The 25,818-nt window shown below is 41.1% G+C and overlaps 1 protein-coding gene and 1 long non-coding RNA gene across 6 annotated transcripts in view; both read right to left on the bottom strand.

Moving 5' to 3' along the window:
- Positions 1–25,818, bottom strand: part of TULP4 (TUB like protein 4) — a 102,235-nt gene that overhangs the window by 24,602 nt on the left and 51,815 nt on the right. For all 5 annotated transcript variants that reach the window (XR_014562472.1, XM_083732117.1, XM_083732119.1 and 2 more), the window contains exons 3-4: positions 6,036–6,164; positions 5,262–5,423 (exon numbers count right to left, since the gene is read on the bottom strand). Coding sequence is in view for 4 of the 5 variants with exons in the window: in XM_083732117.1 (XP_083588243.1) it covers positions 5,262–5,423; positions 6,036–6,164 (291 nt within the window). In the remaining variant the exon portion in view is untranslated. The remainder of the gene's footprint in view (positions 1–5,261; positions 5,424–6,035; positions 6,165–25,818) is intronic.
- LOC310841665 lies at positions 10,037–25,694 on the bottom strand. The gene is made up of 4 exons (XR_014562669.1): positions 25,188–25,694; positions 13,545–13,636; positions 11,865–11,961; positions 10,037–10,678 (listed from the first exon to the last, which is right to left on the bottom strand). It is a non-coding gene; the product is annotated as an uncharacterized lncRNA (long non-coding RNA).

Genomic DNA, 25,818 nt, shown 5'->3' with positions numbered 1-25,818 from the left:
TAGCAGTTTTTTAATGAAATTTGTTAATTTATTAGCATACAAAAATATGGATAAATTATCAGATTTCATATAAATTATAGTAATATTGAAATCCTGCACTTCTTTTTTAAGAAAAGTGAATGGTTGGGGAAGATTAACTGGAAGAAGGAGGAAATTCAGTATTTAGTGATAAATATTCATATAGAATATAGCAACAACTTTATACCTCGAATAAAATCAATGTAGGAATATGTTTAAAATTTCTAAAACTTGAAAATGTCCCCCCACTGGGGAGCATAAATGATGGAAAAATGATACAACACTGCTACAATTATTTTAACTGTCATCCAGGAGCAATTTACAGATGGTTGTGAAGTACAAGCATGATGGGATGCTGGACCAATGAGTAGTCAACCATCGAAGACCAATGTGGATGCCTATTCCTGGAGCAAAATTGGCAAAAAACAACTTGACTCAATCAGGTGGAATTGGAGCATTATAGCACAGGTGGAAAAGCAATGTGTTACAAGCCTGACAGCAACAAATAAAGGAAAGTTTCCACCTAAATACAGAATGGAGGAGGCAAGGCTTTTGTGTTGTTTAAAATAGTAGTTAGCAAACAGCCAAGGTACATCATCTAAGATAAGGCTGACTGTAACCTACAGATATCTTCCCCTTGGGCATGTTTTGTTCCCTGATGTATTGAACAAGCTCTGGCTTGCACATTTTGGCAGGTTATAGAAGACATACAACATAATCCAGGAAATGGCAAATGCATTAAGAGCATCATGCCTGGAAAACTAAACTCTGCCCTACAATCTTAGTCACGCGTACTTCCATTTCAGTTCCAGTCCACTAATGTTAAAGGGCCCCCTTTCACATGAACATTTTTAGGATTCGTTTATGCAGTACGGTTGATTGGGAATCTGAATATATTCAAGAGGCTTGTTCATTCTGTTTAAGGAAATGAAGAGAACTGACTAATCTCCCATTACATTATGTTCAATCATTACTGCAGCAAGAAGCGAAATCCAACCACTGCTGAGAAATCATGGAGGATTCTTTTAAAAATGTGTCAGTGTGGAAAACTGCTAACTAGCAGGATCCAAGAATTATCAGTATAGAATTGCTGGTATGGTTAGTGTGACACCGATGTTTTCTATTTTAGGAGCTTACTAGTTTTGCCTGGTTTGTTTTAATTATATGTTTTAAATGAGCTTGGAAGGATATTTGGATCTTGCCATGTTATGTTGACTGATGCTTAAAGGAAGCTTATGGATCAAAAGATGGGATTGCGCAATCCTATGCAAACTTAGATGGACGTAGGTCCCACTGAACACAGTACAACTAACTCCAGAGTAAGAACACGTAGGATTGCACTGTAAGTCAATCAACTTTTAAGAAAACAAGAAATAAATGAAGTTCTTAGGTTGCAGCCATTCTGACAGGAACATTTCAATATCTGTATCTTTGTCACTGCTTAGTCATTCAACACTACAAGGCCATTGACAAAAGAATGCTGTCCTTGGTCAGTGATCCAAATGGCAGCTATATTGTGTAAGCTGCCTAACTCTTCAGTGTTTTGCCTGTTAAAAGATGAGGCCTTGACTGATTGGAGGTTTTTAATAATTTGCAGACAGCTGTGCCTTCTAGATCAGCTGTGCCTTATCTTCCCTGCCTGCCTTCCCCCAGCCAGAGGCATAATTGTTAAAGATGGTGGAGAAAATCCATGGATGAAGAATACTTGCTCACAATCAAACTCCACTTGGAAAAAGGCACTCCTTGGAAAGGAGACAGTACGTGAAAACCACATCTGTTTTGTCAGAGGTACAATGGCAAAAGGATTAAAGGGAATCTCTGTTTGCTTCCGTTCACCCATTTGGCCATTTATTAGTATAGTCAGACCAGAAAATGACTCTACAGTCTTCACAACCGTCTCATATTCAGTCCTTTCACTATCCAAGGTACAGAAACTATGAACTGATTAAAGCCCAAAGCACACCTTTAAATCAAAAGAGCAGGTCCAGGCTTAGGTCCCAGGGGGATGTACCTCAAATCAAGAGTGTGAGTTCTCCAGCTTTAGAGTCCCTGAACATTCAATATTGGAAAGGGATTTTTGTTCTTGCAGACTACTACCAGCTATGACTTGAGAGCAGCTGGGGCAGGAGATGAGCTACATAAACTTTTTCAAGGCAATTTAAAAAAAAAAAACCCCAGCCAGATTTTCATATTGAAAATGCTCTTTCCAGGTTTAAATGGTTGCAGATTCTTTATGCACCAAAAGTCTTACAGCTTTTCATCAGTACTATAATCTCAAATTCTTGGGAGAGTATGAGAGACACTCAGAACCTACTGGTTGGATTGTATATTTAAAAAAAGGCTTTCCTCCTCTTTAGGAGAGTGTCTATTAATCCTGATTAATAAGTGACTTAATTACTTCCCATAGGGAGAGCCAGTGTGGTGTAGTGGTTAAGAGCGGTAGTCACATAATCTGGGGAACCGGGTTCGCGTCTCCGCTCCTCCACATGCGGCTGCAGGGTGACCTTGGGCCAGTCACACTTCTCTGAAGTCTCTCAGCCCCACTCACCTCACAGAGTGTTTGTTGTGGGGGAGGAAGGGAAAGGAGATTGTTAGCTGCTTTGAGACTCCTGAAGGGGAGTGAAAGGCGGGATAGCAAATCCAAACTCTTCTTCTACTACTTTGTTTGACTGTTATATGTAAATCCACTATCACCCCCATGATATTTATATAGGACACAGAATGCACTATACTGATCTGACAAGAACCACTGAACTCATCAGTTACTGGTTCCCTATTTAAAAGAAAGTTTTATGCTTTACTTCAAAGCAATCCCAGAAAAACATATTTGGCTGATGACAAGAGTAAGCACTGCCAAGGCAGCAGTGATTTTCTTGACTCAGAGTCCAATCCTATGCATGTCCCACTGAGTTCATTGGACTGCAATCTTTTTACACAGGATCTATTAACCATTTCACAGAAACTCATAAAACAGGTGACTGAGCAAGAAGCTAAGCAGTGTTGTCTGTTTCCATAATTTATAACTATATAAAAGCAGGCAGGTCTCACTAAAATGTAAGCCTTCTATATATAGAAAGAAAGCCACGTTTTCAGTCCAAAAAGAGCAGCAATGGAATATAAAACATTCATAAAGCTCTTAGCATGAGCAACCAGAGGTCATTAATTTTAAATGCCAAGACTAACAAGAAAACCTGAAGTAATCCTAAAAATAGCCCAAAATATTATATGCTGGAATGTTTTGTTTATACAACAAGAGAATCAATATGATATGAGCTCGAGTATTCTTCCCTTGTTATATTTGAACTCCCTAAATTGCACTGTTATTGGTTATACTGCTCTATTTTACACTGGCAATTTAGTCATTGACTCCATTCCATGCAACATTAAATGTACTGCCTAATTAATTAAAAGCTTTCTGCTTGCTATTTTGTGTGGTCCTAAGAATCAGAAATGTAATAAACATAGGGGACTGAAGAATGCTTTTGGAGTTACAGCTTGCAAAACATGGTGTTCATATTTCTTGGCATTTTCAGAGAACAACATTGAAAATAGGTCTAAGCCGCCGTATGACTCCTGGGGGGATAATGGCTTCCAGGTAGCAAGCTGTTCTTCTAATGTTGTTGCTTGATAGCTGAACCCTGGCCTAGATATTTTAAGGGCTCTGGCCGAAGAAGGCTCACGCTGAGGAAGTATCTCGGAAAATCAGAGGGCATTTCCACCTTCCCCATATCGATTAACAAAGAGCATGATGGAATCTTATAATGTTAACCATGTGGTGTTAGGAACTGTGGATTTGGCATCCCAAGAGAATTTTGTGTGAAAAGTCTAGGTGAGCAGTTTCTGCGCAAGGTTTGATTAGGCCCTTGGTATGGCCACATGCTGCCTTTGTATATCAAATCTCACCTCATCCCACTCTCTAACAGAATATAGCATATTCTGACTAAAATAATAATTTTAAAAATCGCCTGCCTTCAGCTGCGGCTTCATCTGACCAAGCAGCAGCTGCACTGCCTTCATTTCTGTGGCTCAGTCTTGCGATCAACCTCCAAGACACATGCAGTGTGGCGGCGTCAGCAGAACAAGTAAACACGGCCTTACTAAAAAAGTATTTTGCTTTGTGACAGGATTTCAAATGCTATCAGCTTTTCCCTGATTTTTTATTTTAGGCAGCAGAAGCTGCGGCGAGCTCTCCGTAAGCAAAACAGAAGTGAAAATGAGAGAGAGCAGAGAAGCAAGCCTATGTTTCAGTCAGGAAAGTTGATACTAAAAACTGAACAGCAACTGCAGGTTAGCAATTAAAACAATACAACTGGGAGCCAGAAGATCTGTGTTCTGAACCCAGCCTTTTCATTTAATTGTGGTCACTGAAGTCAATGAGAACTTTCTTATCAGCTCCAGTGAGATTTGCATTGGTTCGTCCCAGGGAGATTTTTTAAGCAAAGCAAGCGATTTCTCTTTCTCTTTTCCCTCAACATCAAAATGAGCAGCTGAGAAGGTGCACCTTAGCAAGAGTGGCATAAAGATAATTAATTCCCTCTTCAAAGTGATATGAGACCCACAGAGAGAGCTAAATGTTAAGTGTTAGTATAATATTTCATTAATACTTCATTATGGAATTCTGCATTTGGTTTAGATTGACTGGTTTCTAAAATAGAACACCCTGAACTGGGTTTGAGATTAGCAGTCCACAAATGTATTTGCTAGCTCATCTGGGGTGAGCATGTCTTTTAAGGCATGGTCTGATAGGCACAAAGCAAGAGATGAGCGGAGGCTCATTTCTGACCCCAAGGTGAGCTCCCTCCCTGAATCTGTTCTGAGAATGTGTTAACCCTTTTCCTGCCTGCCTATACTATCCTCAGACACCTTCTTTCCCCCAGTAGAGGAAGGTAGGATGCTGCAGCAATTGCCAAGCTCAGGACTGGATTGGGCTGGCTGCATTTAAAAACAATGCTACTGCTCATCAAATATGTCTACTACTGAAGGTGCTCTCAAGCAGTTTTCAAGCATTTCAATACTCAATATACATATGACTGTATACAATATACATGTAGCCATGTGATGTGAATTACCACTGAACACTTGTGTAGCTTGACATCAGCTACAAGAGTGTGTCAGTCATACAGCTAAATTAATCTACCATCTTCTTGTCCTGTGAGCCGCAGGAAGGTGCTTACCGATTAATGCATAGTCAACCCTGACATACACACAGAGTGTGGCAATTTTTGTTTTCAAAGCAACCTTACCTGTAGATCATCAGGAGTCCATATGCCACAGGTGATCTGACTCTCCAGGTTAATTTCTGAAGACCAATGTCTCTGTCCACTGACTGATCCAACTAGCACAAACCCATCTCTATAGGAGATCAGTGCTTGTGTTCCATCATGGCTCCACGTAAAGTCACTCACCTTAAAACACACACAGACAAGAAGAGGCTAGAACATTATTCTGACAATGCAGCCCATATGTAAAAGAAACAGTGCCCTATAGAAGCAAATGAGACTAGAATCAATTGGTACCAATATGTTTAGCAGGTTCCGGTTAAGTGGCTCGTGTGCCCCCAGAGGTTAACACAAGTCTGGCCAACAAGCAGGGAACATTAATGCCAAAGCATCTGCTGCATCCACCATCTTGCATTTCAGATTTTCAAACCTTGCTATAAAAAAAGTTTTTTTAAATAAAATGAAGTTCAATCCAGACAAGGGTGGTATCCAGCTATAAACAGTTCTGCTGGTGCAACTGGGTTCATGTTGTACATAGGAGAGGGGGAGCATCCCACCACAACCCCTACCTTGTGTAACGTATAGTTTGCAGAAGAGTTCTGAATAATTCAAAAATGTGCTCTCTATCTTGTGACGTTTTTGTCGGTCTAAATAAAAGTATCGCCCAACTATGGATTTTGGAGTTCAATTAAAATGCTGCTCTAACAATTGCTCTTTCCACAATTTACTCTTTCCACACGGAGTGAGAACTTTAGTGGTCTTTCTTTAAAATGAAAAAAGGAGGGAGGGGATACTAACCTGTGCCCCACGGTCATTCACAAGTTCCACAGACCATCTGCCTTCATACTGAATCCAAACAAATATTCCACCGTCTGCATCACAAGTTGCAAGCTTCTGGAATGGTTCGTTCCATCTTACCAGTACCACCTAAGAAGATTCCAGAAAACAGAACTTTTTCCCAAGAGTCTATACAAGGTTCCAACATGCAACTCACTTGAAATTTCATTATCTGATATAGCAAAAATATATTGCTGTGCTTAAATTATAAATTAAGGCTACAAAAATTTGAAATGTTCAGCCGATGAGGCTTCTCTTTAAGAACAGCAGGATGTGTTTCACTGCTGCCATAAAAGCAAAGGAGAATCTTCATGGGCACACTTTACTGAAACCAAGGACTTTTAAGTCCAGCTCTCTCCAATGTTTTCAAATGGAAACAAATCAAGTTCCTAAAGGGTTGTCAGCTTTCTCTAGGTTGTAAAACACAGATGTGCTCTCTGAGATCTGCACACACTCATTGACCTGGCTGAACAACACACACATGAAACCTCTCTCTGACAGACTGCAGACTTTGGTGGGAGTGGAAGGTTCTTGTGCAACAAGTTTGTGGAGATCTAGAGAGATGGCAGTTTCTCGAAAGGATTAATGTGCTTGGAGTCATGGGCCTTTCCAGAGATCAAAGCTGTTGGATGTAAAAGCTTGAACAGGGCCCAACAACACGGCACCTCCTCTTCTCCCTCAGAAAGTCTAGCAGTCCAAAATGGTGTCATTCCACTTTCACGTTCCTCTGCTCCACTTCACTAGTGGGTACTCATAGGGGCAGGGAAACTTTCAGTGCAATGACATGATGTCACTAGTTTGGGATTACCAGGTGAAAGGAGGAAAATGAAAGTAGCAGCCGCACAACTCTTGTGATGTCTAGTATCAGCCATGGCCCTACTGCACTGTAGCTACCAGCCATCAGATGGACCCTGCTTCTAGCTGCAGAGGAATCTGTTTGGCTTATCGTAGCTAATAACCACTGACAGATCTATGCAATCGATTAATATTTTATTATATAAAAATAGCCACACTAGTGTCAGTTACCATACATACCAGAAGCACATTTCAAAAGTCAATTATGGAGTATAGGAAGAATTTATTTTTGTTGGCCCTGAAACTACCCCCAATCAACTTTGTTGGGTTGCTCTAAATCTTTAGTAGTGTGTGAAGAAGTGCTAGAGAAGGGGACACCAAAAATGTCTACCAGTTGACCTGGTTATAGTCAGCCATTTCATAAACTAGTGACTGATATAGGAGAACCCAACCATACAATAATGGTGAGGAACATAATCTGCCCTGTCTTTAAGATGCTATAAGACTCTTAAATTATGTTATGTTGTTTTAAATTCATATGCGCTGAAGGCTTAAGATAGTATCTGCTGAGTATTTACAATGCACTCATGAATCAACGCATCGTTTCCAGAAAGCATGACAATGATCCCAACAAAGTATCATGACAGCTATTTGGATTGTTATGGATTTAGATTGTTGGGTGAACGTTTCACCTAGTTTTATGCACCAGGATCTTTGCTGTAACCCAGGGATGACTAAGAAGGCATGTCCTGATGCAGTGTCAGTTTCACTCTGCAGCTTTAAGTGAATTCTGCCTGCTAGCTAACAAGGGCATCCCACCATATAGCTAGCAATGTTACACAATTTTGTCAGGAAGGGAGAGATGCACTGTCTCATGTGCTGCCTCTGTTTACAGGAGAAGCAAGGAAACAATTGCAATATTGTTGCTATGAACTGTTCTGCAGTTGGGCGGAAAAGCTGCCAGAACAACTCCATCCCACATATGCATAATAAGCTCAAATTATGCATTTCCATGTATAACAGCTCTTCTCTCTCCCCACCCCCCAACACCACACCATGCCTTTCACTGTTTCCTACAGGCAGGTAAATACTACCATCACCCCAAAGTAACTGCCTCCTCGATCCCTGGGGTGAAATGAAGCCACACCATGACAGCACATGCCCATGACATCCACAACAGTATCAAGGAGGAGGTGAAGAAAACATCTTGTTTACTACCTAGAAAAGCACAGCATGAAATTGATTTCTCTCCATCTCGAATAAAACTCAATGCCTGCACAATTCCTACTTGCTAACTATGGTTGTGGGTGGCTGGGCATTTTGAAAAATAGAGCCTTTTAATACCTGATAAAAGAGAAAGTAATGGGACATTTGACAAATACAATAAAGAAAACTGCAGGGAGGAAATAATGCAGAGATTATAAGATACTCACTCAACTCATGTTACAATCCTTATCTGATACCAAAAGAAGCCAATACATTCAACCCAAGGATGTCATAACACAGCTGCTCCATAAAGGCCAATTCTTGTAATATTTGCTTATTTTTCAGGCAGCATGTAATTGCCACCTGCTGAAAAGCGTCAGAATCTAGACTCTAAAGTGCCAAGTCTTGCCAGTTCTAAACTGGATTGTTACAAATACCTGGTGCCTTTTCCCTGTGTCCTTTCTTGGTAATGAAGTATGAAATCAGTGGTAGACCTCAGGATCTCAAGGATTTCAGGGATGACCTGACCGTTGCCAAAATTCAGTGAGCCCCTTCCCTAGCCTCTCACCTTCCATTCTACACCATATTCATGGTGCCCCCCGGGGCTCTGCAACGTAATTCCAACTCTGATGGAATCGAGCGACATGACGGCAGAGGAAATATATTAGAATGATCTATCTGTAGCCTCTAAAGGCTGGACTGTATCAAAGAAGGGCAAGTCTGATTCACACATAGATCTAGCGTGCATGTTCCATGTGCAGTGGAGCCCAGCAGTGGAGCCTCCCTCCCTCCCCACTTTGGACACAACACTTTATGTAACCAACGGCCTGCGTGCATAAATTTGCATGCAACCTTGTAGTTAACCCACTGCTTTAAAAAACAAAACAAACAGGTATCAGCATATTGCATGGGCAGAGCATACTTCCTTACGAAAGTGCCCATGTAGGCTCCAGTTCATACAAGATATTCCACATGCAACGTACAGGCTGAAGCCATTTAACTTCTACGCCAGCCACTTTCCCTCTAAAGTTGTGAGAGCCTCTTACAAGCCCTTTCAACAAAGCAGGTTCCTCAGCATACAGCACACCAGCAAAGCCATTACTGATTATTTGATCACCCATCCATCATTAAGCATCACTGCAGGACCACAAAACTGAAAGGAGGGTAAGCCCCAGCCCAGAAGGAAAGTGGAGTAATTCAATAATAGATTTATTATTATTATTATTATTATTATTATTATTATTATTATTATTATTTCATTATCCCTTTTGTGGTGAAGGGGTGGAAGTGGTAGATGTATTACTGAAAAAGACATGTGCTTAGGCTGAGTCAACGTCAATCTGTGTCAGCCAAATAACTACAGGACAACAGATGGCTAAAATGGGTGTTTTTCAGAACGCCCCCACAAAATTAGCATAAAGTACTGTCCCATAGCGGTGGAGAATTGAGCAGCATCCAAAAATCAACATAGATTTTCTACAAAACACTCTTCATACAGACATAAATTCTGTTCACTTGCCATCATCTGCTCTACTCAGTTCCAACTGAACGGTCCAATGGATGGGATTATTGACTCCCCCTCTCCCAAATTCTAAAGAGAGATTTAATTGTGATGTATAATGACACATGTCCAATGCTATTGCCTATTGCAGCCTCTTTCTCTTCTCTTAATTCAAGTCCGGGAGGTCTTTGCCGAGATTGCTTGTTTATTTCATCCTTCTCATAATTAATAGCTATTCTTTCTTTAGATATTTGTATTAGTTGCAGACACTTTCTGAAGCAGATTCCAGTTTAAATGTTCTTAATAATTCTCCATCTTTGACTATATGGACTAATTTGCATAGCCCATCTTAAACATGGATTATTTATTTATTTATTGATGCTAAAATAAGCTTATAAGTGGTTTATATGCATATAAACCAATGACATCAACATTAAAACATTAAACTCCTGAACTTAAATGCACAATAAAACAAGCGTTGAAAACATTAAAATATAAACATCATCTCTATATCTACATCTATGTATCTACTGTGTAGCATTTAAAGCAGGGTCAATAGTTTTGTGTGGTGGACTGGCTGTCTGATCAGTTGGCCATCAGCCCAGTTCACTGGCAAGCTTCTTCTAAACAGTGTGGAAAAAGGTCCACACTGAGCTCATCATGTGGTCCTGATGAACAGCTCAGGGCTGATTCACCTGACTTGTTTCAAACTGGGCTGACCTTTTCTATATCACCTGTTATGAGCCATCACAAAGCAGCCAGCCAAATGCATACCCTTAACCCCCCCCCAAAGCACCAGAACTTTTGTGAGCTGCTTTGCTCAGAAATCCCAGAACAAACCTGCTTGTGCGATGAGCCTCTGCATGTGACCAATCTGACTCCAGCCAAGCAAATGTCAATTCAGTTTTAAAATAAATCTCTATAAAGCTGTTCTACTGTTCTACACAATACACAGAATGTCACTGTAGAATTGTGGGCTTAAAATCGCTTCAGATTTCAGGTGGGAGGGTGGTATCTTTAAATGCCCCCATGTGTAAATCCCTCTGTGTGCATGACAGAAAGAGGACTTCTCTGAATTCTTCTCCTTAATCTTCTGGTTTAACTACATGGAAGAAGTTCAAATGGCAATGTTTAAAAATATGACTACCTCACTCTCATGCACAGTCTCTGCAATCCAGAATTCCGCCATCCCAATCTTTTACTTCATTCTGCAAGTGTAGTTCTGCTACACTTCAGTGTAGGAGAATCAGCCTTCGAAACAACAAAACCAAAAGGGATCAATATCTACACACACACACTCAAACTTTATAAACTTTCCCCGTCAAGCTTATGCAAAAAATAAGCTTCCAAATAAATTATTTGGACTTGCTTCTCACTTTCATTTTACAGTGGTACCTCGGGTTAAGTACTTAATTCGTTCCGGAGGTCCGTTCTTAACCTGAAACTGTTCTTAACCTGAAGCACCACTTTAGCTAATGGGGCCTCCCACTGCCGCCAGAGCACAATTTCTGTTCTCATCCTGAAGCAAAGTTCTTAACCCAAGGTACTATTTCTGGGTTAGTGGAGTCTGTAACCTGAAGCAGATGTAAGCTGAGGTACCACTGTATATGTTCTGTTTTCAGAGGCAGCATCTAAAGACATCATGGAGGAAATGCTGCAGGTATGCGCTCCCAATGGTGAAGAACAAACTGCCTTCTGCAGATTGTTTTACAAAATCTAATCATGACATGCGATGGGAAAAGGTGACTTGCAAATGGCTCAATGAAATGAGCAAAACCGTATGTTCCAAAATAATTCTGAAAGGAAAGGGCAGTGGGGAAGGAGCCTGAGAATGTGAGCCAGTAGGAATAGATGGAAAATATCTTCCTAATTTCCCTCCTGCCATTTTCCATTGGCCAGTGAAGACCTTTGTTTTACTGGCAGGCTTTTGCTGCACCATCTTAGGTAAAGGGTCTGTGCTGAGGACTGGTTTTTATCTGTCACACTTGTCTTCCTTGCATTTTACTGATAAGACTTGTTGTGATTTTCATCCATATCATCTGCCCATATCAGTATCACAGCCAGATGGGTAGGGTACTATTATTATTAGTAGTAGTATTAGTAGCATTATTAGTAGTATTAGTCTTTAAAAGCAGTACTGCCTCTGATCATGGAGACAGAGCACAGCCCTCATAGCCATTTTAATTCTAGCAAAGTCAGTCTCTTATGCTGCAAATGCAGAGGGCATACGAGAGCATCATTTAAATGCCGAGTCATTCTAAACTGTCACAAACACTCACATGCCTTACTTCTTCACTTTTTCCTATTGGCTAAACAAGTTTGAATGCTCAATCAAGGCTTGTCAATTCTCCTGGACTTCATTGACTGGGAATCATTTATCAGCTTCTGCACAAAAGGAAATCGCATGCATGAAAGACAACACAGAATATATTATCCTTCAGGAAACAGCATTCATGTTAGAGGAATGGTGGGGGGATATCCTTTAATGACCTTAAACCACTGGAAGCAAAGGAACAAAAACTGTCACCGACAAGTTCCACTCAGAGTGACAGCAGTGCAGTTGCTTGCAAACCCCGAAGGCCGCACTGGACAATGGCCTCCAGTTGAACTCATATTTCAGACACTTCCTCTTATGTTTATAGTTTTACTTTGGGAAGATGAATTATTCTGCCAATTACTGTCATCTTTGGTTTCTTCCTCTAAAGAGCAGATAATAAATTATGCACATATTATCGCAACATGGGAGATAAGGAGTTTTAAAGCCAAATGCTGCAATTAAAACATGCTTTAAGAGCTATTCGATTAGAAATATTTATTGGATTGTTTGCTTTTTCCCTTTCTTCTCCCTCTCTGGAAAAAAATTCAATAAAAATGAGATTTCTTTATTCACTGCAAGGAGCGATCTACTGTGGAAGTTGAACAGAAATGAAGCTTTAGTGACCTATTTATGATCAGAGGTTATGATGTTGAATATTACAGACACAATTCTATTTCAGCTGGTCAGTGGGATTAATTTCAACCTAATAAATAATCAAAGGTGTTCAAGGTTGTGTGACTTCTTCTGTGAAACCTTTTTTTATTTACCCAGGCCTTTTAGATGCCTTGATTTTATTTCTGTCCTATCCTGGCCTTTCTGACTGCTGTGCTTTTTTGACTTCATATTTATTGTTCAAGGGTTTTGGCATTATTATTTAGAAAAATTCTGATTTTGCATATTTTACATAGGTCTTTTATTGGTTGTTTGTTTGAGCCGTTTTGGGCACAAATCTTCATGGAAAAGCCTGGCATCAATTTTGCCAAGCCAACAACAAAGAAAGAACTGGATAATTGTGGCTGACTTGTAGCAGAATGTGATCACAAAAGATAGCCGCTATCCTGTTGTAAATTCTACAAGCATTGAGTTCTGTTCAGTTATGGGCTTTCCTTCAACATCTAGACCAGACTGGGGGCTGTGGGAGCAGGAAGAGGAAAGGGAGACGATGTCCTGCCTTAATTGGATGGCTTCATCAAATATAATCCTCATATACCCCATTGTCATGGTTGTAAAGTGGGTAACATGTCAGGATTGCCTATGGGAAACCCAGTCCAAACGAAGGTTACTGGATGGCTCTGAGTAAGTGACGACAGTGAGAAGAAAGGCACTGTCTATCTCACAGGGTTGTCATGAAGGCAAAATGGGGGGGAAATGAAATTAGAGACATGGTCATGTGGTTTAGGCAGTTTCTCTTGTAGGATTTAGCTTTGTGCTCATAACCTGTCATCTTTTGCAGCTTTCCCTCTTGGAAGCAGGGGAAAAAACCCATTCCAACTGCAGAGTAGAAAAGTGGAAGACATTTCTTTTTTCACAGTTATGAAGAGCAAATCAGCTTACTGCTTTGCAAAGATGAAACGTGTATGTCAGTCCATCATGTGTTTACTTTCCTCTTGTAGCAGAAAAAAGAAAAAGGCGAGTTATAAAAGTATGAAACCTGTATATTTCAGTAGAATCCTGAAGGGGATTCTTTGGAGCGAGATATGTACATATTTCCTGCCTCAGAACAATGGCTTGCCTCCTGAGCATCTGGAAAGTGACAGAGGGAAAAACCTGCTGAAAGAATGTATTATATTTAGACAAGTGAGACCATACCTTTCCTCTCATTATCCTCCCAGTACTATTTTCCTCCCTCCTGTCATGTTAAAAAAAAAAAAGCCATCCCCCAGGGAGCTGGCTGCTCCCTTTCAGGCATTCAGTAACTCAGACGAACTGGAAAGATGCGCCAGGGAAGAAGAAGCAAGTTTCTGTGAGATTGTCTGAGAGAAAGAATTACTACCGTATATACTCGAATATAAGCCGACTTTTTCAGCACATTTTTTATGCTGAAAAAGCCCCACTCGGCTTATAGTCGAGGTGGGCGGGGGCGGAAGGACTAGCAGCCTGAAAGGAGCCCTTTCGGGCTGATTGTTCTTCCTCCACCGCTGCCGCTACCACCAGGTTTGGTGTGTGGTGAACCGGCTTATACTTGAGTCAATAAGTTTTCTCAGTTTTTCGTGCTAAAATTAGGTGCCTCGGCTTATATTCAGGTTGGCATATACTCGAGTATATATGGTATCTTAATAAAAGGAAATACTTGAACAGTTTAAAAGCCTATAGAATTGTTGCCACTTTCAATATGGCAGTAGCCGAAGTTTAGAGCTGGAAGCCCAACTTTACAATTTTGATGTAATTCATTTGCAACAAAGAGTCTTGTGGGACTGCCCTTAGGCCTGGTTCAGAGGCTGGGGCAAAACACTGCAGCTAGAATGTTGACAGGAAGAGATACTGCTTAGAGATTATTGTGATTAGGTGGCAGATACATTGACAAATACTGCTGCTGCCACCGCTACTAGCTAACAAATTGATTACGGCTTAAGTTTTCATGGACCAGAATCTGATCCAGCTTCACAATCCATAGTTTAAAAGTCGCTTTAAAAAACAAAAGAAAAAACAAAAGAAAACCATGACCCCTTTGTTTTCAACCAGCCTTGGGTTTATACACACATAGTGCTAAACCTTGGTTCTTTGAAAGTAAATACTAACCACGTCCTTCTTGCTGGCCAGACAAAACAAGGAAGGGGCTTCACTCAGCTCATTATAGCGAACCTAGTGTTAAACTATGGCTCAGCATTACATGCAAGCCAGCCGCACATCATTCCATTCCTGTGCACTCTTAATTCAGCCCATCAGTTATTCCATAACAAATATTCCACAGAGCCTCATAAACCACCACGGAATATTTGGAAAGTGGTCTTCACTCAGTCCTCTGCATTGCATATTTTGTTTTTGTACTCAGATGTTGAATGATCCCACAAGAGGCACTAAAGGCCACCAACCTGGATTGCTTTAAAAGAGAATTAAGACAAATTAATGGAGGGTGAGATTTTCAGTGGCTACCAGCCACAATGACTATACTCTGGCTCCACAGTCGGAGGCAGTATGTTTCCATAGGTATCATCCAAAAAACATTTTGAGTCAAATCACACTTGCTTATAAGCTCTCTTCCTCTCATTCACACACTACATATACCTTAAATATAGTACTAATATCATCAGAAGATTTATGAATTTAAGCACCCAACAGAAACTAAAAAAAAAATCACTTATGTATGTAGGCTACTATAAAAATATTTAATAGTAGAAAAACCTGTTTTGTTTACAAAACACTCCTTATAATCAGAAATAATCAATTTCTATCTCCCTTATTTCCAATTCTTGCTTAATATATTGCATGACTAAGTTCAATTTATTTAAAGACTCACTGGAGGTAGAGCATAACACTGATGTTAATTTTATCAGCCCTAACTGCTCCCATCATTTCCAAATTAATTCCTGTTTGATTGATGCTTGTTCTTTCTTCCAAGTCTTAGCATATAATATTCTTGCTAGGGTGAGTACATTCAACATCTGGGTTTGAAATTTCTCAAGAGCTACCACACATTGCGATTAATTTAAAAGGCATAATGAGAGGAAAGTAATTAGACTAACCTGGAAGATTTCTTTGATCATATTTATAGCTACTGACCAGAAGCTTTTCGCCTTCTGGCATTTCCACCAGACATGGAGAAAATCTGCCTACACTTCTTGAACCAGCATTTACCTTCTCTGGTCTTTTCAGCCATCTTTAACATTATAGCACATACCATGGGGTCAATCAAGTTTCCTGTCACATCCCTCCACCCCACATGTTCTCCTCCTGCACGTGAAGAACATAGGGAAGTGCATTATACTGAGCCAGAACATTGGTCCATCTAGCTTAGTACTGTTTGCATTGATTGGCAGTGGCCTTCCAGGGTTTCAGACAGGAGGGTTTCCCAGCCCAACCTGAAGATTCCACGGATTGTATCTGAGAGCAGCGGCATGCCAAGCATGTGCTCTACCACTGAGCAGAGTCTTTCCCTGTAGCTAGGATGGAAAGGATCATTTCCTTCACAATTAGAAGGCTTTGCTAATGTGCAAATTAAACCACACAGCATACAATGACCAGCAATGGGGTCTCAACATTTTGTAATAATTTGCCTTTATTAATGTTATGATATGGAGGAAAGATTAGAATCTGTCAAGTGAATTTAAATACAATAACGGTCTTAAAAGAAATAAACAAATTCCTTCCAGTCGCACTTTAGAGACCAACTAAGTTTGTTATTGGTATGAGCTTTCATGTGCATGCACACGAAAGCTCATACCACTAACAAACTTAGTTGGTCTCTAAGGTGCAACTGGAAGGAATTTTTAAATTTTGTTTTGACTATGGCAGACCTACACGGCTACCTACCTGTAACTAGGTCTTAAAAGAAAAACTAAACTGGTTTGTCCTTTGAAAGGACAATAAAGATCACACACTCACACACACACACAAATAAAAATGCATCCTATCATTAAAGCAACAGCTTAACTGTATTAGTCAGAAATCTAGTCGAGCCAAGCTATTTTTTTCTTTTGTACCATACTATTTTCAAAAATAAAATATACACAAGCTTTCATCACAACATCTGTGACACTCTCAAACTCTTCACAATGCTGGTTTTGGATGAAAGTTGCTCCTCTTTGTAGGCAGAGAGAGTTAATCACAATCTTTCCACATGTGCTGGACTTGTTCTATAAAAGTCAGAGGCCTGTGGGGTTTTTCATGTCTGCATGTAGATCAGCAAAAAGACTAGCTGTCCCTCCACCAGGATTTCATCTGTGAGTTTCCCTTAGTTGTGCTCATGCCGTACAGCAGCTTCTGGAGACAGCTTCTCTACAAACCCAGATTATGATGGACCATTAAATGGTGCAAGTTAATGAAAGAGTCACTAACTCTGTCTCTACCCACTCCCAAAAAATCAGAATCATAACCTCAGCACTTGATAAACATGGTCAGTTTTTCTACATCAATGTGATGAAGCTATCTGTATATAGAATAGAATCATAGAAGGGACCATGAGGCTCTAATCCAACCCTCTGCTTTACCAACGGAGCTTTTCATCTTCCCTATTCATGGAGAGAGAAAGAGGTGGGTAGGACTTTCTTCTATCCTGCATCCAACTGCTCAGCCTACCTCTCTCCAGAGCGAGTGCCTGAATGGATTGCACCAGCAATTCTGGCCCCATAATTCCTTTTGTCTCTTTGTTCATAGTTACAGTTACAGATAGGTAGCCGTGTTGGTCTGCCATAGTCAAAACAAAAAAAATTCCTTCCAGTAGCACCTTCAAGACCAACTAAGTTAGTTCTTGGTATGAGCTTTCGTGTGCATGCACACAGTGGTGTATCTGAAGAAGTGTGCATGCACACGAAAGCTCATACCAAGAACTAACTTAGTTGGACTTGAAGGTGCTACTGGAAGGAATTTTTTTTGTTTTGTTCATAGTTACGTAAGTGCAAATGTCAGCATAGTTCCTATGTCACTTGAATGAACTGGAGAGAGCAAAATCAGCAAACCCAAGTCCTGCCCCCAACATCATGCGGATGTAACATGACCTATGAATGTGCATCCAGACCCTTTGAAGAATGAGTTTTCTGCCCTAGAGGTTCTCAAGGTGGCAACAAGAGTTATGTTAGACTATTTCTACTTACCTACCATTCCCAAAATAGCCCTGATCACAGGGTTATCTTTTCCCACCCCCACAGATATTTTAAAAAAATAAAGAAAGGGCAATGCCTGGGGTAAGCTGGCATTTATTTTGAAGGCCAGCTGAGGCACCATAGAGTGTTATATGGAAACAGAAAGTTCCTGGCAGAAGATGTAGACCAGAGAAAATGAAAGGGCTGGGGAAACTGCCACTGGTTTCACTGGCTCTGACCCACCTTTAACTCTATGCAATTAGACAACTAATGGTGCACTGGCCACGTCTTGCCAATTCAGTGTGGGCTGGATGAGCATCATGAAAATGAGCATGTTTTCATCTGCATCAGCTATGCAAGTAGAAGGCTGCTTCTCTCCCCTGCTGGATAGATGAAACCTATGGTGCTTACAATCATGTCTTCCTTAAAGTCATGGTCCAAATAGCATCCTTTCCCTTTGAAAACCCTGGAAGGATCATCAAATGCCATTTTTCAGCTGGCACTGGTTTTCTGCCAGTATGCTGATCAGATTTGTATATTCATGGGGCCAGCACAGTCGGTACAGTGTGCATCATCCATAATGTTGGTTCCCTACATAAAATTGCATAAAATTATAGCCTTTGTGCCTATGCTTTTTCCCCAGGTACCCAACTGTTTTCATGCTCTGGATTCTCTGAGTTGAACTGATTTCTGACATGTTCTGTGAACAAGCTGGCTGCGTATGGATGCTATTTGACATAGTTATATTAAAGGATACTGTTTTGCTTTTAATCTGATTAATGTGCCTTGACAGTTGCCCCATGCAATGCAGCAGCATTTTTTTAAAAGAGCACAATCATGATTCTTGATGCTGTGAAGCCTCCTGCTGCAACAGCAAATGAAATGAGCTCAGGTACTCTGTCAACAGAGGAAACCAAATGCCAATGTTTTTTAGTAAAAAGTCACGCAAGTTGTTAGCAATTTTGCTACCACTTCTCACAGAAAACAAGGCAGGCATTTTATGTTTTTTTAAAAGAGCACATTGCTACACCATGTACAAACCTATGCAGCATCTATGTCATTATTTGTAAACAACTGACACCCCCAAGTTTATTTTAAAGGCAGAATAACCCTGAATGAAACTAGATGTCTAAAGGAAATGGCAATCCCTATCACAGGGTGATATCACAGGGTGACGCGGGTAGCGCTGTGGGTAAAACCTCAGCACCTAGGAATTGCCGATCGTTAGGTCGGCGGTTCAAATCCCCACGGCAGGGTGCGCTCCCGTTGCTCAGTCCCAGCGCCTGCCAACCTAGCAGTTCGAAAGCACCCCCGGGTGCAAGTAGATAAATAAGGACCGCTTACCAGCGGGAAGGTAAACGGCGTTTCCGTGTGCTGCGCTGGCTTGCCAGATGCAGCTTGTCACGCTGGCCACGTGACCCGGAAGTGTCTGTGGACAGCACTGGCCCCCGGCCTCTTAAGTGAGATGGGCGTGCAACCCCAGAGTTAGACACAACTGGCCCGTACGGGCAGGGGTACCTTTACCTTTTATCACAGGGATCCGTAGGTAAACTGCTCCACTGGAGATACCAGTGGAGAAGCCTAGTTCAGCTACTGGTGAATCTACAGGTGGCAAGCAGAGCTGTTGCATAACTGAATCAGAGGAAGAGTAAATTTCTCTTACTCAATTTGGTCACCATCTTAGACCATGAAGATAACCCAGCCTTCAACAACCTGAAAGCTCCCATTACAGCCATGCTGGGTAGTTGTAGTGCAAAACATTTGGAGGCCATATTGTTGTCGAACTCTGGCTTAAACCTTCCCATGTCAGCAGTTTCTCCCCTGACATGAAGAAATGGCTCTCTTAGGCACTTTTCTTCCAACCACAGCAAAATGCATCTAGACACCCTCTCTTATTATTTATTAAGATGATAAGCAGGGGTTGACAACCTAAGACCCATGGGCCACAAGCGGCCAATGGGGTCATTTAACTGGCCCACGAGCTGTCTCTGAACCGAGCCACCCGCTCGGCAAGTCCCTGCGCGCTGTGCTAAACCAGAGCAGCGCAGCGCGGGGACTCACTTCTGCGGCGCCGGAAATTGCATCTGCGCAGATACAGACACCGGAAATCGTGGGCCACAGAGGGATCTCCGCTGGAGTGAACCGGCCCAGGCAAGGAAAACCTTGCCAACCCCTGATGACACTAAAGGGGATAAATAGAGGAAGCATGACACACGTTTCCCCTGGTTTTCTTCTGCCTTTCTTCCACTGCTGCTAGATAACTTGGGAGAGAGCCAGGTTCCCAGACAGATCTTCTGTCAAATATAACGTTTGCCTCAAGAAGAAACACAGGAGTCAACACTGGTTGTGTAGCAATGGTGGGAGTGTTGGACTAGGACAAGGAGGGCACAGGTTCAATTCCTCACTTACCGGTAGCTATGGAACTCAACAGGTAACCTTGTGACAGTCACAATTACACAGCCTAATCTACCTCACAAGCTTGTTTTGAGTATATTAATGGTGGGCACGGGTGAACCATTACACAACTTTCAGCTCCTTGGATACAAATGTAACAAACAAACAATCCCCCATTTATAGCAGAGGAACCGAGCTCCTCCACCCATACCGTACCATAAAACTTCAAGAACAGAAGTGCAGGACCTTAGGTTCATCAGCCATGAAGCACCATATTTCTCCTGGTGTGGATGTTATTGCAGTTGGCTTACTCATTTAAATATTTGCATATGCATGCACCATAGCACTGTGGAGGGGTCTCCTTCTCTTCTGTACTTTGCACAAGTAATCTAACCAAAATAATGTCTGTACTGGCTCACTGGATCCCCCCCCCTCCCGGGCAACATCACGAACCTTTAAGATTGTATCTAGTGCTGCCAGTCCACTTGTGCAGTAGAATTTCCCCCATATCTCCACTCTCCATGCCTTTCAGGCCCCATAAAATCTGCTCCAGAAGGTCAAGAGACACTCTGGAACATACTTTGAGGGTGCATGGGGGAGAGGAGAGAAAGGGGAAACTCTGTTGCGCAAGCAAAAACCTGTGCATCTCACGTTAAGCACAGCCAAGTGGGTTTTTATTTTAACTGTTCAAAGTCTCTGCACACCACATTTCCAAGCAGAGCTCTTAATTCCTGTGATTCCTTTTTTTAAATTGTAAGCAGAAAGACAGCTATGTCCCCAACATGATATTCTGCCTTCCTGCAATGGATAGGTAGAAGTGTCATGCTATCTATTATAGAAAGGCAGAATATCATGATGCTTATGATGGATCTAGGAGAGCTTGAACATAGTGCTAAGAGAAAATTGGTGTTTTAAATCATCCAGAGATATCTGAACAGTATTGAACCTGTAATGTATTATCTTGGGTTCCCACATCTAGAAGCACCACTTTAAGTTAATTTTTCATTTACAGTTTTTTGAAAGGACATCATCAATAATTCTTAAATCACGGGATGTATACTTCAGTGATTCTGTGAGGCACTTATTTTATATCATAACAAGACTAACTCAAGTGTCAGATTATATTATATTACTATATTAAGCATATAAACATTTGTTTACCTACCAACATCTAAACATTTTAATTTTGAATACTTTGGTCACAGATCAATATTAGCTACACAGTTAAAAAAATGCATCTTGACTCCTTGAATACAAGAAATTGACTTATCATTAAATAAATCCACAGAATCAAATGCCTAGTTTTCACTTAAGGTAAGGGTGCCTGGGCACTATATTCTAGACCAGGGGTGGAGACCCACATGCCAAATGTGGCCAAATGTGGCCCTTCAGAAGACAGTTGACCCTCAGGTGACATCCCACACTTGTTCTGCTTCACACCTAAACGTTTTTGCCTGGCTGGAATGTGTCCCTGAACTCTGATAATTCCTCTTTATTGCCTGGATGGAGTAAAGAGAAGAGGGTGTGCAGCACTAGACCACTGCAGAATAGCAATTTTTGTATTTGTTGCTATATCCACTTTGGCATTTGGCCCCATCCATCAACAGCATGTGGCCCTTGGAAGTTGCCCACAAAGTAATGTGGCCCTTGGGATGAAAAAGTTTTCCTAGCCCCGCTTTAGATTGCTGTTTAGGGTGTATATAATTGAACGCTCCTCCAGATGAAAAAGTCTCTTTTGAGGAACCGCTGGAACTTCATTTTTTGTTGGACTCCAGCTCCCATGAACCCCAGTCAGCATTGCCAATGGTCATGAGGTGATGGCAGCTGTGGTCCAACAACATCTGAGGGGCTCCAGCTCCTCCATCTTTGCTCTACAGAAAAATGTGGATTTGAGGGACGAGAGCCTTCTCCCTCACATGCTACCTTTCTATGTGGAAGGAATTTTGTTCAGGGGACAGGGGAAGCTAGAGCAGCTTTCAGTTCTATATGCTCCAAGCTGCATCCTGAAGTGCTATACCTAAGACCCAGATTTACCACATCAAGAATGCTTGTGGGGCTGGCCTGGCCCTGTCTGTCTTTTCCCTTCAGGTTCAGAGGACTCCTCCTCACCTCCAGCACCTGACAAAGAGGAATCTGATTCTTGGCCCCTAACGGTTTCCATCTTAGGCAACAAAACGTCTTGGGCTGGCCCTACTGAATACTCAGTAGATAATGTAATATTAACACTGTAGGAAAGGGAGATGTGGGTTGGCTGCCAGCAGCAGTGTCCAACTGCTCTGCTGCTGCTTCTGACATGAACAAAATGTGGTTTATCAACCTTGCTCTACTTAGTTATGGCTAACTCCTGAGAGGAATGTATATTCTTGAGACCATTCAAGTTATTTTTGGCTTCCATTGTCAAACAGCTTTTCCTTTCAGCGCAGCACAATTTACTTAGGCTTATTCAAGACCTGGATATGCTGACGCGGCAAAATAAAATAAAAAAGAATAAAGGCAGCGATTATTTTTATACAAACATGTCTCAATAGGTGATGACCGCTCAAGTGTGGAGAAACATCAGTGCTGGGTCAGTTTTCAGGAGGGCAGTCTGCAAATGCACAATGGCTGGTCTTGTGTGCAAAAACCACAAGCAGCGGTGAAAACAGATACCTGATCATTTAAAATAAATCAAGGTAATGCAAAAAAACAAAAAGGACATTCAACCAAAGCAGAAATTATAAGAGCAGCAATATGGCTTGCTGAGTATTCCTGGTGGTGGTTGTTTTAAAGCTGTCACTCAACTGTCAAGTGGGGGAATGCAGTTCTTTCATTACAAAAATGACATTAATGAGCTGTGTGTTCGATTCTCATGTTTTTACCACTTTTCCAATTAAACTATTTTCTGTGATGGTGAACGGCTTGTGAAATTGTTTCTTCTCTGAAATAAGTAACGTGCACAACTGCAATGTGCTTTTGGCATTTAACAAAAAGTGTGAAGCATTTTCAGGTCATTGCCCAGTCCTTTGTAGATTTCTCTAGTTATTGCAGATGTTATATTTTTTCTTTAATGTTAATATTACTGAACTTGTTTCATTTTTCCTGTGAGCTGCCTTGGCATTTTTAATGAAGGGTGGTATAATGGTGTTTTAATTAAATAAATATATAATACTTAATGAGGGGCTGGTTGAGCATCCATTTCTTCGGTCACCCATACTTGTTTCCTTCCTTCTCCTCCTCTGCCTGCCACTTCAAGAGAATTAAGGGGAAGTGGCAGCAAATGTTTAATACCCCTCTGATGAACTCCTATACTCTGATGTAGCTCAATAAAGCCTCCGAGAACTTCTGGAAATCTCAGAAGAATGGTGAGTAAGCATATCCATAAACTATGAGCAAGCATATCCTGTCCTTTATCTTCGAATAAGCATCCAGGAGATATAGCTGGTTTTCACAATGGTTCAACAGGACTGAACCGGTTAAGATCTTTAGTAATGTAAGTTCAGAGTCCTTAGGGAGGTGGAACTAGCCTTACAGTAATTTTCTGATTGGCCAAAGAGGCCCCTGACATCAGAGATGGAGCAAATTTCATGGTAGGGTTCAAACAACAATTCATCTTGGGAAGAAAGTTGGCTTCTACTGGTCTCTTAGTCTTATCCATATGTGAGACTTTACTCTCTACTTTTGACTTCATGGAAATGTCCAAAGATGCTAACTCTCAGAAGCTCTCTTCTACAAGGAACTCTGAATCCCAAGAGCCTGCTCAAGCAGATAGGATGAAACTAGAGCTAAGACCGGCTTTATTAATATATTTGAATGCGGCCTTCCCTCTTCCTCCTTTCCACATTTTTCCTAATACAATTAATCCAATCTGGACATTTGGCTTTGTTAAGTTTTAAACAGCAAGCAGCTATTTACAAACTGTTCCTAGAATGCGATGGTAGCCCTGTCAATGTTATTTACTTATTTATTTATTTTTACACTGCAGAATAAAACTAGCCTTTTCCATGTGTCTGTGATTCTCTTCGATAATAATCTAGTTAATCCCATATTTGGCTATGATTATATTACCAGAGCATTCCACACTGCAAAAAAATGCAGAATAAAATAAATATAAAGCAATTATAGTTAGGAATTAAGCTTCAGGATAAAATCTAAGTCATGTGACCCTTTAGCAGCCCTTTGATCTATGATACCAAAAATTTGAGTTGCAAAATGTACATTCAATAGCTTCCATTTGTTCTCATTCCCTAAGACTGAAGATGTGCCACAATACAGTATTATAACAAAGTTCTCACATCTGTTGATGTAACCACAGTCTTTCATTGACAATTTTAAGGTATGTTTTGCATTCTATGTAAACCACTTAGAGGTTCTGACAATTAAGCACTATTAAAAAGATGACAACAACAACAACGTATTCTGCATGAGCCCCACTGGAATGAATGGAGAGCTGAGCAAGAAAAAAATATTTTGAAACACTATGGCCACATCAACAGACATAAGAGCTGTGTTATACAATATCTGGCATTTTTAAAACCTCGGTGAAGAAAAAGATTGACAGTCCATTTCTCAAATAAAATCATTAGTCTCATAGATTTCTAAAGGAACGTCCAAGTCTCATAGCTTTCATTTCCATTCTGTAAATTAATTCCTAACTGTAATTTCTTCCAGTTATTTTTGGCAGAATCTCCTAAGATGGAATGTTTTGTTTCTTTCTTCTAGCCCAACCCTGTCTAAGAGGATAATCTTGAAAGCTTGCAGCTGTAGTTGATTAAAGCAATGAAATCTTTTTTTTAAAAAAAAGCAAAAGGTATCCCCAATTAATTGTGAAAGCCAGTTTTTAAGAAAAAATATTATTTAAATGCAAGCTCTTACGAAAGGTGCAGGTGGTAGGCACAACCTGAGAAGAGACGTTTCCCGGTACAGTGATACCTCGGGTTAAGAACTTAATTCGTTCTGGAGGTCCGTTCTTAACCTGAGGCACCACTTTAGCTAATGGGCCTCCCGCTGCTGCCGTGCCGCCACCACGCAATTTCTGTTCTCATCCTGAAACAAAGTTCTTAACCTGAGGTACTATTTCTGGGTTAGCAGAGTCTGTAACCTGAAGCATCTGTAACCCAAGGTACCACTGTACTTTCATTTCTACAACATACATAAGGGAATGTCTCTTCCAAAATGGCACTTACTGCATGCAACGCAAGTGTGGGCTAACCTGTTTTAGGCCCAAGGACCACAATCATTCTTGGCTAACTCTCTGGGGGCTTCATGTCAGCTGTGCATGTGGCCAACACACAGACATATTCTCACATGAACGCACACCGTGTACACAGGCACACAGTCTCCCCCACGTCAACTGACTTCTGCATCCCTCCCTATTCTTCAGGTGACTGAGCCAATGAGCAGAGAGGAGGCGATCTGCATCCCCATTGCACTGCTGAACTGGGCAGCTGAGGTTTAAACTGCCAGTATGGGGATGGAAACCACTCCATCCCAGCTTGACTCTAAAAACAAAGGCATTATGCCTCTTTGTTAAAAAAACTAACTAACAAACTGAAACTGACACGGGGACAAATAGAAGAAGATGCCTTCACCCTGGTATGGTTACCCTTTATCACATACACAGCCCAACAAGACAACAGCAAGAACTTGCCAACAGCATTCAAATCGATCTGGCTAGCCTGATCCAAAAACACGCGCACCCACTCACACACGAAAACATAGTTCACCACAACCAACCAAAGACAACCAACTACACCCCAGGCCGCCCCAACCTCTCTCACAACAAAGGAATACAAGCGAATAGTAAAGAGAACCCAC

This window comes from Podarcis gaigeae (genome assembly GCF_964106915.1).
Source record: "Podarcis gaigeae genome assembly, chromosome: 3".
In the NCBI taxonomy this organism is placed as follows: Eukaryota; Metazoa; Chordata; class Lepidosauria; order Squamata; family Lacertidae; genus Podarcis; species Podarcis gaigeae.
The sequence above is the reverse complement of the archived record's forward strand: the minus strand, read 5'-3'. Positions and strand labels throughout refer to the sequence as shown.